The sequence below is a fragment of the Entelurus aequoreus genome, linkage group LG06 (assembly GCF_033978785.1).
Source record: "Entelurus aequoreus isolate RoL-2023_Sb linkage group LG06, RoL_Eaeq_v1.1, whole genome shotgun sequence".
In the NCBI taxonomy this organism is placed as follows: domain Eukaryota; kingdom Metazoa; phylum Chordata; class Actinopteri; order Syngnathiformes; family Syngnathidae; genus Entelurus; species Entelurus aequoreus.
The window spans coordinates 37910456-37924171 of record NC_084736.1 but is presented as its reverse complement, the minus strand read 5'-3'; the positions used below and the strand labels follow the sequence as shown (position 1 = coordinate 37924171).

Genomic DNA, 13716 nt, shown 5'->3' with positions numbered 1-13716 from the left:
GATCCGCCTGTCGATCTCACGATCCACTCTTCCCCCACTCGTGAGCAAGACTCCTAGGTACTTGAACTCCTCCACTTGGGGCAAGATCTCCTCCCCAACTTGGAGATGGCACTCCACCCTTTCCAGGGCGAGAACCATGGACTTGGACTCGGACTTGGAGGTGCTGATTCTCATCCCATTCGCTTCACACTCGGCAGCGAACCGAAATGTAAATTATTTACTGAAATTGTGTGAGCCTATGGCTTTGCACTTTGTTTTATATATATATATATATATATAAATATATATATATATATATATATATATATATATATTTTGCAATCTATTTTAGTTACTTTATTGAGTTTACAACCTGTTTTGTACTGGTTTTGTACTTATTTTGGTTATCTATCCATCCATTTTCTACCGCTTATTCTCTTCGGGGTCGCTGGAGCCTATCTCAGCTACAATCGGGCGGAAGGCGGGGTTTATTTTGATTATTATTTCTCAATTGTTTGTAAATGTTGCAATTTATAAATACAGGTTTATAAAATTCAAAAAATAAAAATAAGAGACTGGAATCACGTTTATTCTGTTCTAATATTGGAATATAAACAGACTATTTACAAATCATACAATGAGATCAAAAAGTACTGACACTGAAAATAAATATCCTCAAACACAAGTGTTCCCTGGGATGTTGTAGCAGGCAAATATGATATGATCGATTCCTGTGTGTTCAAATATTGTGTGATCACCTCTTGCAGTGGCTATCACAGACACCAACTATGATCTGTGCTCAAAGCTCTTTCTTTCACCTCACATGACTGCAAAGTGTGTGAGCTGTGTGCAGCATCCTGGATCAGCACAGTGACAGTGCAGCACTTAGTCCATGTACGACGACGTGTCCATGCCGTCGCCTTCGGGGTAAAGCAGCCTCCCGGCCAAACGCTCGATGTCGTCTAAACTTAGCTGTCGCAGTGAGCGCTCGTAGTCCTTCAAATGAAAACAACAGAGTTTGTGTCAACAACAGAAATCTTTGAAGATGACACTTTGTTGTCGTGGAATACACATTACCGCCACCTACTGCACTGGAGCGTGACTTTGACAAACATAATATGGACAAATCTACAAAACCCAAAACCAGTGAAGTTGGCACGTTGTGTAAATGGTAAATAAAAACATAATACAATGATTTGCAAATTCTTTTCACCTTATTTCCAATTGCTGGCTGAAATAAGCAGGGGCGTCCATGAAAAGACCTTGCTTGGATGGCAACATATGTTGCTCCAAAACCTGTATGTACCTTTCAGCATTAATGGTGCCTTCACAGATGTGTAAGTTACCCATGCCTTGGGCACTAATACACCCCCATACCATCACAGATGCTGGCTTTTACAATTTGCGCCTATAACAGTCCGTATGGTTCTTCTCCTCTTTGGTCCAGAGGACAATCCATCCATCCATCCATTTCAGAATCAGAATCAGAATCAGAATAGTTTTATTGCCATTGTTTGAGAACGGGTTCACAAACTAGGAATTTTTCTTGGTGCAATCGTGCAACATAAAACACATATAACTCTACCACTTGTCCCGTTCGGGGTCGCGGGGGTGCTGGAGCCTATCTCAGCTACATTCGGGCGGAAGGCGGTGTACACCCTGGACAAGTCGCCACCTTATCGCAGGGCCAACACAGACAGTTAGACAACATTCACACTCTAGGGCCAATTTTAGTGTTGCCAATCAACCTATCCCCAGTTGCATGTCTTTGGAGGTGGGAGGAAGCCGGAGTATCCGGAGGGAAACCACGCACTCACGGGGAGAACATGCAAACTCCACACAGAAAAATTCTGAGCGCAGGATCTCTGCCACCGTGCTGCCCTGACACGACGTCCACAGTTTCCAAAAACAATTTGAAATGTGGACTCGTCAGACCACAGAACACTTTTCCACTTTGCATCACTCCATCTTAGAAGCGTTTCTGGGTGTTGTTGATAAATGGCTTTGGCTTTGCATAGTAGAGATTTAAATTGCACTTACAGATGTAGCGACAAACTGTAGTTACTGACAGTGGTTATCTGAAGTGTTCCCGAGCCCATGTGGTGATATCATTTAGAGACTCATGTCGCTTTTTGATGCAGTACCGCCTGAGGGATACAAGGTCACGGCCTTGGCGCTTACGTGCAGTGATTTCTCCAGATTCTCTGAACCTTTTGATGATATTATGGACCGGTTGAGAAATGTTGTTCTTAAACAATTTGCTCAGGCATTTGTTGACAAAGTGGTGACCCTCGCTCCATCCTTGTTTGTGAATGACTGAGCATTTCATGGAAGCTGCTTCTATACCCAATCATGGCACCCACCTGTTCCCAATTAGCCTGTTCACCTGTGGGATGTTCCAAATAAGTGTTTTTGAAACATGTTGCAGGCATCAAATTCCAAATGAGCTAACATATTGAAAAAAAATGAAGTTTGTCAGTGTGAACATTACCGTAAGTATCTTGTCTTTGCAGTCTATTCAATTGAGTATAAGTTGAAAAGAATTTGCAAATCATTGTATTCTGTTTTTATTTACTATTTACACAACGTGACATTTTCACTGCTTTTGTACATTCCCAAGGGATAAAGGCTCCTTTTTTTTGTGCGGTCAGTAATTTTTTTGCTGTATTTTGCCCATACATTTTTTTGCTATGACATTTTTTCCTGAGTTTTTTCATGCTACATTAAAAAAATGTCAATGTCTAATTCTTTCACAGGTGTACAAAACACTGACTTACAGGACAAATAGGTCCTTCATTTTAAAAACAAAAAACATTTGGGATTCATATTTTTTTGCTCAAATCTCTGTATTGACTCCAGTCCTAAACAAAAAGACCAAACATGTGATGTATTTTTTAAAATTCTGACCCTTTGCAGTAATTTTTATTTAATGATGTTGCAGTTTTCGATTAGTAGACATTTGCATAATGTGAGTTACTTTGCTAATTTAAATGTGACATTATCCAATCAAAAGGCCTTTCACATTAAAATTGATCAAATTATAATGAACCAAAATGGTTTGAGAGTAAAGTTAAATGTTCATAAAAAATTGCATGTAATGTCAAATAAATAGATCATTACAACCTATATTTTAAACATAATTTCATGAAGAATTACAAGAATATAAACTTAAATATTGTGCATTTCTTAAGTCAAAAACAAAAATTACTTTCAATGTTTACAACTAACATTTCTAAACTTTAATTGTTGTAAAAAAAAGTTTAACATGTAGGTTCATAATTGTTTTGCTCAAGTCTCTCAATCAACTTCCATCTTAAACAAAAATACCAACTTTGTAATGTTTATTTTTTGCCTTTTAACTGAAATTTTAAATGCCATAATTTTCAATTAGTATTTGTATTATATGAGTTATTTTGATTATCTAAATATGTGACAGTATCTATTCAAAAGGCCTTCCAAAGGGTAAAACAAAAATTCCATGTTTTAAATTTTAGTGTGGGAATGTTTTCACGCCCTTCAAAAGTTTATTGACGCGTATGTCCTGTTTGGCTTTGAAGATAATTAAATCTGAAAGTCGCCAGAGGGTTAAACTTTTTATTTTTATTTTATATATATATATATCTATATATATATCTATATACATATATATATATATATATATATATATATATATATATATATGTGCGTGTGTGTGTGTGTGTATATGTATGTGTCACATACATATACACACACACACACAGACACATATTTGTAATGAGAATAAAGTAATAACATTTTAAGAATAAACCAAAATATTTTCAGAATGGATTAAATACATTGCAAGGTTTTATAGTGAGGAACGCTGAAATATTGCGAACTTAAAAAAACAAAAACAATTTTGGGCTTCTTCACATAGATTATATTATAGTTGAGACATTATTCAAGATGGCTGACATTTCTTTCTGGATGTTACACTAAGTATGAGAATGTGCGAGCTGCTGACTGCTTTTCTTTACTTATATAATAGGTCTTGTATTTGTAAATTTACACAGGGTTTAGATTTTTGGCAGAAATATCTTCTATGGAAGTTTAAAGTTTTTAATGGAATTATGGAAATAAATAAACTTTAACACGAAATTGTCATTTTTTTGGAAAGGGTCAATGCACGCAATATATATATATATGTATATATATATATATATATATATATATATATATATATATATATATATATATATATATATATATATATATATATATATATATATACAGTATATATGCACACATACAGTATATATTACACACATACACACCGGCCCCCAGGCACAATTTTTTCTATCAATCTGGCCCCCCGAGTCAAAATATTTTCCAGAGCCTGTGTTATTTGATTGAGTCATATAACATAAAAACTGCCCACAAAGCAAGTGTTGAACAGACTGGCTGCAATAGCGAAAACACACAAAACGGGAGGAAAACTCCTGGAAAAAAGGATGAAAAATGGTATTCCTGGCCAAAAAAATGAAAGATTAGTCAAGTTCATGTACGCAGAGGGGACGTGCTGCCGGAGATCAGCACTTCAAGGAGAGAAAAACGGGGGCATGGTCGTGTTTGAGCACCACAGTGCAGACCGGAGCAGTGATTATTGCAGTACTATCTACTTCACTAATTATTTATGTAGTTTTTACAGTGTCGGCGCTAAGAATTTTCAAAATGGGGTCCCAGGGACCCCATCAAGTCATAACATTTTTGGGGTCTCACTTTTTTGTAAGCGTTTTGAAAACAAATGATAAATGTATGCATTATCCTGTTATATCTCACATTGTATATTGTTTTGGAAAAAGGTTGTCATAATAGTTAACTCATTTTAAAAATAATATAAAAGAAAACTCATTTTTATGCCTATGTAAATTTAATCAGGTATTAACATTTATTCACTTTCTTCTTTCCTTCATGGATCTAAACTTTACCGCTATATTTGTATTTAATAAGTCGTAGGTGTATTTATTTCAGAATAAAAGTGTAAAAAGTTTTTTGCTTCGGTCATGAATTTATGATAATGGTGTGCCAGGGCATACATGCATTATTTATTTGATGCTTAAATATCTAGAGTCTACATCAACATCACATCTACCCCTCAATTCTAAGTATTTTTTTAAAAATGTTTTTTGTTTGTTAGTTTTCTGCCCTTTTTGTCAAAGTTTTTTTATGGCAAACACACAAAATATTGCAAAATCTTCCACAAAAAATATTTTTCAAAGTATAATATTTGATGTGAAGTAATCGGAGCCTTGGATAGGTCAATAATTCATAAAAACATTGATTTTGATTCAATATTATGTTTTGAGCAATGACAGTTTTAAAGAAAAAAGTCAACATTGCAACTTTTTTCTAAATTACATTTCACCTGTAAGCTTTTTTATTCCACTTTAGTTACGTTTTTGTTTATTTTAATAGTATTTTTAGAATGTGCCGTGGGCCTTTAAAACATTAGCTGCGGGCCGCAAATGGCCTCCGGGCCACACTTTTGACACCGCTGTTATAGATAATAAAAAATGTTATCGTATAAATCTATGGATAAAAAGTTTATCATGACGCACAGTCAGCATCTCTGCTCAGTAAACAATGACGGTGATGATGTCAGCGATGTGAGCGACACTTGCTAACTTGTCAGCCACTTCTCCAAGAGACTCCTTTTGAACACTCCTCGCACATTAAGACTTCAAAAGGCAAATATTTGTTGACCTGCAAACTATGCTTTTGGTCTGGTCGGGTGCTGGTTAGCTTGAAGCTAACAGCTAGCCTGTCTCCATCCTGGAACGATGTCGATGCAGCGGGAGATAAAAGTGAAGTTTCCATGGACTCACAAAGACTAAAACGAGTCATTTACTGGAGCCATGGCACAGGATGAAGTTAAAAAGGTTGACTTTAGCAATACCTGCAAACAATCTCCGGCTGATCATGTCCATATGTTCTGGTCCTGCTCTAAACTATGTTCCTTTTGGGAGGACATTTTTGACACAATCGGAAAGGCATACGGTCAAAACTTTTCCCCCAACCCATTTTCAGCCATTTTCGGCATATGCCCTGATAACATGTGCCCAGTACCACTAAAACGCGCTGTTGCTTTTACGACCTTGCTGGCCAGGCGATTGATCTTGTTTAATTGGAAGTTGGCTCCCCCCCCATCGGCCGTTGGATTAGAGAGGTTCTCTACAATCTAAAACTGGAAAAACTTAGGTTTTCGCTAAAAGGCTCTGCTCAAGCGTTTCAAAGCTCATTGAGTCCCTTCTTGTTGTATGTCAACTCTCTTGACTTATGCCCAGATGCAGATGAGGAATAATCTCCCTTTTATTTATTTATTTATTTCTCCCTTTCTCTCTCCTTTCAGCCTCTAATGTCTGTCTCTGGCTTTGTATGGGTGTGTGTGTGTGAATGTTGTGTTGTTTTTGTCGTCTTACTTGTTGTATGTTTGTGCCATATGTCCCTTGTTGGTTTGACCAGAGTGGGGTGAGTGGTTTGGGTTTCACGGGAAGGTGTGTGAAGAATTTACTGACTTTAAAATTGTACTGTTCCGACTTGCACGCTTTTCTGTCTATTTGAAAATGTCAATAAAAAGAGTTGGAATAAAAAGGTTGACTTTTCCTGAAGGAATCAATAAAGTACTATCTATCTACCTACCTATCTTTACACTCACCTTAGTGTTTACCATCAAGTCTTTCTTTTGACAGCCCCTCGCGGTAAAGTTGTCCGAGTGCAAACTGAGGCAGTGTTTGTCATTGATAAAACTTTCAGCGAATCAAAATTGAAGACCAATAAACGGGGATGGAAATTTGACCCGGCAAAAATAAACAAAACTAAGCACTGGCGGAAAGCGATAATCGATCAAATAAAAAAAAAAACAAGCAAACCGGGCAAAAATAAATAAAAATCTGCGTCTAGGCTTCCAGAATTGCTCATCCTTTCTGATTTTGATGCGTAAAAAGACACATAAAGTGTGTTAACGCCAACACTGTTTTAGTGCTAAACACTGGTATCAGTTGTGTATATATTGTATCTGCTCATGTAGTTCTCTTGTAGTTGTGGGGAAAAAAAGAAAAGATGAAAGAAGGCTCATACACGTCAAAATGGCAGATATCGGCGCCGATAGTCCCTATTAGAAACCAGGTGTTGCATGTTTGAATACCTTAATCAACTGTTCATGGACTTTTGCAGCATCTGCAGGACTGAAGTGTTTAGCAAGGATGGTGGACACGCTCTGCCACACTCCTCCACGTGTTGTGCTGCTGTTGGCCGTCGTCCCTGAAGACCCCGTCCTCTCTCCCGCCGGACGGACCACTAGATTTAATTTGGCTTCTGGCCCGATGGAGTAGTCGCTTAGTCGGTGTTCGTCTACAAGGAAAAGTGGTCATCACAAACAGGGTGGCATCAAGTGTAAAGGATGGAAAACAAACCTACCAGCCAGCGCTTTGCCTTTATAAAGCAAGCGCTGCTGATTGGCCGCTATGTTGAGACGTTCAGAGACAAGTTCTTTCACCGTGGAAACCTTCTCATCTTCTTTCACCTGAAACATGGCCACAATATGCTTGAATCAAAAACAGGCTCACACTGCTCAATTCCACAACAGTAGGTATGGATGCTGACTTTTGGACCGATACGGTACCAATACCCGGTATCTGGGAATCGACACCGGTACTCAACAGTACCAGTTTTTGGTACTTGTGTGTTTGTTAGTAAATGTTAATTGTTTGATAATAAAACTATGTTTTAATGTCACATTTAAAAATGAGTTAATTATGATAACTAAGCTGTTCAGTTTTATTACATTTGAGTCTCATTTGCAATGCAGTTGCACTTTCAAGACATTAGATGGCAGTAATGTATAGGCTATCAATGGTATGTTGTCTAAGAAGTACTTTTGTCCGGGGTGCCAATTGCGTTACATTGCGCCCTACAAAGTGGTTATACTGTACGTAATGTGCTTATTACACAACAACCGTTTGCACCATTAATCTAGGGTTGTACGGTATACCAGTACTAGTATAGTACTGCAATACTAATGAATCATATTCGGTACTATACCACCTCTAAAAAGTACCAGTTCTTCCCCCCCTCCATTTTTTTTTAAACGGGCATTATGGCGCGTCATATCGCTGGTTTTATGAGCAGAGGAGCATGTTCGGCAGCACACACACACACACACACACACACACACACACACACACACACACACACACACACACACACACACACACACACACACACACACACACACACACACACACACACACACACACACACACACACACACACACACACACACACACACACAGAGTAATTACAAGCAGACACAGTGTGTAGACAGAAAAGGGAGAATGGACGCATTTTGGTGTAAAAACTAAAGATAAAGTTGAAGTTATAACACTAAAACACCCTCAGGAAGAGGTGCTTTAAGACATGGCTAGCTAGCTAGCAGCTAACATCCATCTGCAGTACTTCTAAATCACTAATCCTGGCCTCCATGGCGACAAATAAAGTATGTTTCTTTTAAGTTTCATTATCACTGGAGGATGACGAATAGCTAAACATGCTTCACTACACACCGTAGGAGGATACAATAGCTCACTGGCGTCACAATGTAAACAAACGTCGCGGGTGGATCTACACCTAACATCCACTGTAATGATACCAAGTAGAGGAGCGTATCTAGTCGATACAACTATGACTACATCGATATATTTTAGCATCACAAAATCTTTTTCGTTTTTAAAAACATTTATATTATGTTGAGAAACTCAGGAAATGTGCCCCTGGACACATGAGGACTTTGAATATGACCAATGTATGATCCTGTAACTACTTGGTATTGGATTGATACCTAAATGTGTGGTATCATCCAAAACTAATGTAAAGTATCAAAGAAGAGAAGAATAAGTGATTATTACATTTTAACAGAAGTGTAGATAGAACATGTTAAAACAGAAAATAAGCAGATTTTAACAGTAAATGAACAAGTAGATTAATAATCAATTTTTACAGTTTGTCCCGCATAATGTAGATAACATAATAAGTAGATAAATGACACAATATGTTACTGCATACATCAGCAGACTAATTAGGAGTCTTTGTTTGTTTACTTACTACTAAAAGACAAGTTGTCTAGTATCTTCACTATTTTATTTAAGGACTAAATTACAATAATAAACATATGTTTCATGTACCCTAAGATTTTTTGTCCAAATAAAGCCAATAATGAAATGTTTTGTGGTCCCCTTTATTTAGAAAAGTATCGAAATACATTTTGGTACCAGTACCAAAATATTGGTATCGAGACAACCCTAGTGTGTAATCGCTGCTGGCTGGATAGATGCAGCGGTCAATCAACGCGTTTCGTTCTTGATCGTGCAACCGAGTAGCGACCGGACTGCAATTTTCAGAGTTCAACTGCGTTGGCGTTGATTTTATCCCCACTGTCTATCTGTGTTGGCCCTGTGATGAGGTGGCGACTTGTCCAGGGTGTACCCCGCCTTCCGCCCGAATGCAGCTGAGATAGGCTCCAGCACCCCCTGCAACCCCAAAAGGGACAAGCGGTAGAAAATGGATGGATGTACACCAACACTGATGATATCATCACCACTGTACACCAACACTGATGATATCATCACCACTGTACACCAACACTGATGATTTTATCACCACTGTACACCAACACTGATGACGTAGAACACTTATCCAGAATATTGACATTTGGGTGATTGACCAAATACTCGCGCCACAAATCTCTGACATTTTCCAAGTTTACACTCAACAAAACTCCCCTGCAAAGCATCTAAGGTGAGTAAAGTGTTTATTATAACTTAGGTTATACATTTATCTGTGAGTCTGGCAAATATCTTTTAAATTGATCGAGTCGCACACTGATTTTCGGATCCCGCCGATTGCCTGGTCGCTTGTGATGTGACTCACAAGTAGCCATGTTTACTTACATTTTGCCTCACTTCCAACGCTCATTTCATAAATGTAATGGATTAAAAACACACCGGAACTGTGCTTTATGTTTTCTTTACTTTGTATTAAAACCAGTTATGGCGCGTGTTTACGTTCTGGGATCTTAATTTGCTTATTATATGCATTTAACATGATGTTCACATCACTTGATTGGCATCTTGGCCATTATTTTGTAAACATTGCTCATTTGCTTTCTCAGTTTTTGAAGTTAGTTAGTTTAGTAGATTCATTTTAGCTTTATAGCACAATATATATATATACTAAATGGTCTTATAAAAATATACTGTGTGTACAAATTACAACAAATCACTTATCTACTGGATGGATGTCATGTGATTTTGTGTTGAAATTTCATCTTAATAATAATATTTATTGTAGTTTTCAAATTTTTGTTATCCTCATATTTACCTACTTTGTTGTGTGGTACTTTGGAATTAATTATTTAAAAATAATTAAAATAATTATTACATAAGGAAGTATTTTTCTGTTTCTTTGTTTAGTAAGCTTTCCAATGATACCAAGCTTTTTAGAATGGGGTAAATATTAATAGAGTTATTAAGAAGTTGTATTTTCAACAGTTTTTCCCTTCCTAATATTTAACACAGGAAAATGATACTTTTATCACTGGAATCTTTACAAGACCTGTCGGATAATACTGGTTTCATGTAAATTAATTAATCTTTGAATTGTTGCACACATACTGTAAATATAACTAGGAAGGACACACCCAGGTCAGAGCTAATGCACACTATTTTTGCACCTAGAAGTGAGCTTTGGAAACTAGCTTCAGTACTTTTAACAATCAGTGCAGCCAAACGTCAAGACAAAATCATACAATACACAAAATCATACAATACACAATAACAGCAAATACTAATGTTACTAGCATACAATACACAATAACAGCAAATACTAATGTTACTAGCATACAATAACAGCAAATACTAATGTTACTAGCATACAATAACAGCAAATACTAATGTTACTAGCATACAATAACAGCAAATACTAATGTTACTAGCATACAATAACAGCAAATACTAATGTTACTAGCATACAATAACAGCAAATACTAATGTTACTAGCATACAATAACACCCAATACTAATGTTACTAGCATACAATACACAATAACAGCAAATACTAATGTTAATAGCATACATTAACATCAAATACTAATGTTACTAGCATACATTACACAATAACAGCAAATACTAATGTTACTAGCATACAATAACAGCAAATACTAATGTTACTAGCATACAATAACAGCAAATACTAATGTTACTAGCATACAATCACAGCAAATATTAATCTTATATGCATACAATACACAATAACATTAAATATTGATCTTACTAGCATAATCTGACCCGTTAGCCTTTGTTTCGTTTTTTTGGCTAGCAATATGCGTCAAAATCGTTCACCACCGAGTAACAATGGGCCGTACGGCGTCACAACGTGTAGAACATTGATCAAAAAATGATCTTATAATCACATTCTCTGTCAGATAATACAAAAAGTGTCTCGACACGAGACATGACCGTTATACTAACCAGTTAGCCGCAGCTAGGCTACAAGCTAACATGCTAATAGGCTTTCACTTACGTGTACGCTGCATTCTTTCCCCTGAAGCGGCTTAACAGTAATGATCATTTTTTAAACGTATTCCTGGACAAATCAAATATAAATCTATTTCGATCAGGCAACACAATAACGTGGCTAGTGTTTAGGTGCAGGAAACTCTTCTTCTTCTTCCTTTTTCCTTAACAGCCGATGTTCAACTCCTGCCTTTAAGCGTCCCCTAGTGGCTCCTAGTGGACTCTAGTGGCCAGGCTGTATTAATGCCCCTAGTGGCCCCTAGTGGCCCCTAGTGGCCAGGCTGTATCAATGCCCATAGTGGCCAGACGGTATTACTGTTGGTAGCTGTTGGTTTACATGGCCAGCTGTTGGTTTACATGCTTTTTTATTTCTCTTTGCTATTTGGGCTTATTGGACCCTAATTAGAATAAAAAACTAAGAATCATCTTTTTATATGATGTACTTAGTCCATAAGTAACAAAAGTGTACTTAAATATACCATTATGTTAAATGTAAACATTGTATTTGGAACGTCTAAAGACTGTAGGTTGCTCCATGGTATTTATAATGCATCAAATGCAATAAAATGCCAATTGACTGATTTAGAGTTGCATTACCTTAAATATCCGCTGTTTCAATTTTACATATATGTTTATACACATACATATATGTGGATGGCGTGGCGAAGTTTTGGCGCTTTGAGTACCTTGAAGGTAGAAAAGCGCTATACAAGTATAACCCATTTATCATTTATTTATCATTTATATATATATATATATATATATATATATATATATATATATATATATATATATATATATATATATATATATATATATATATATATATATATATATATATATATATATATATATATATATATATATATACATATATATGTATATATATACACATATATATACACATTTTATATATGTATATATATATATATATATATATATTTATCATTTATGTATATTTGTGTATATATATATATATATATGTGTATATATACATATACTGTATGTATATATATAGTCGAGGTTTCTGTGGTTTATACAGTTATACAGTGCTCAATACCGGGGTAGAGCGGAATATACGTTAGGTCAGGAAAAAACACAGAGGCTAAATCATCCCTACAAGCCTGTTTTGGCCTCTGTGTTTTTTCCTGACCTAACGTGTATATATACTGTATATATATACATATATATATATATATATATATATATATATATATATATATATATATATATATATATATATATATATATATATATATATATATATATATATATATATATATATATATATATATGTGTGTGTATATATTTATATATACATATATACTGTATATAGAGCCTATACATATATATGAGTACATATTATTATTATTATAATATAATGGATGTATAATTAAGAATTAATATAATTAGATTATAAGAGTATGTGAAAGTTCAACTTATTCCTTGTTTACTTCCGTGACATCCTCCTTAAGGTTTTCTAATCAATCAGAAATATCAAGCAGCTAAAATGCACCAAACATGGATAAGTGTGGAGAGTGTTTTGCATTTTTCCCATCATTCCTTGCAATGGATGTCATTAAAAAAAAATTGTTCATGTTGATTGGATGTTTTTTAATAACATCCACAAAGTTCAATGAGTATGTTGTGTTATGTGTGACCGTGTTTATTGAATGTTTGTGCTACTTGATTTATTTTTTTCCTACACAATGACTAGGGAAGGTTGTTTGGATTGCGCTGTAGGTCCTTGCAAGTACAATTAATGGTTGAGTTATTTTCGTTGGCCACCAGATGGTGACAAAATGTCAGCCACTGGCTATTTGTATGTGATGTGAACTTATCCCTTTCAAATTTGGCAAAGTTTTCCTTAAAAAAACAGGCGTCTCGTTTCTTCTTCGTGGCAATCTTGCAGGATCCTCTGATAAGTCACTTACATGTAGATTATGTGTTTAATGCATGCATCAGATCTGATAAGTCAGGCTTTTTAAGAGAAACAACTAATTACACTAATGATGAGGAGGGTTTAAAAGCGTATGTATCACTTATGATACTTTTGGCATTATAATCAAACAACAACAACTATTGGCGCCCTAACTGCTATCTGACAACTTGCGTGCTAATCGCAAGCTGAAAACCTTGTGGTCAAATTGCA

At 35.8% G+C, this 13716-nt stretch overlaps 1 protein-coding gene across 1 annotated transcript; it reads right to left on the bottom strand.

Annotated features, from left to right (window-relative positions):
• Positions 1 to 552: 552 nt before the first annotated feature.
• ubl4a (ubiquitin like 4A) lies at positions 553 to 11775 on the bottom strand. The gene is made up of 4 exons (XM_062050690.1): positions 11572 to 11775; positions 7414 to 7519; positions 7142 to 7347; positions 553 to 975 (listed from the first exon to the last, which is right to left on the bottom strand). The coding sequence occupies exons 1-4, from the start codon at positions 11617 to 11619 to the stop codon at positions 865 to 867; spliced, it is 471 nt and encodes a 156-aa protein (XP_061906674.1). The 5' UTR covers positions 11620 to 11775; the 3' UTR covers positions 553 to 864.
• Between the last annotated feature and the right edge of the window lie 1941 nt (positions 11776 to 13716).

What these genes read in the sequence shown, in the direction of transcription:
- ubl4a (XM_062050690.1), bottom strand. Translation starts at nt 11,619, where the DNA reads ATGATCATTACTGTTAAGCCGCTTCAGGGGAAAGAATGCAGCGTACAC. An exon ending in GGAAAGAATGCAGCGTACAC is followed by an intron (nt 7,520 to 11,571) that starts GTAAGTGAAAGC and finishes GCCATGTTTCAG; the next exon opens with GTGAAAGAAGATGAGAAGGT. An exon ending in TAAAGGCAAAGCGCTGGCTG is followed by an intron (nt 7,348 to 7,413) that starts GTAGGTTTGTTT and finishes TTTTCCTTGTAG; the next exon opens with ACGAACACCGACTAAGCGAC.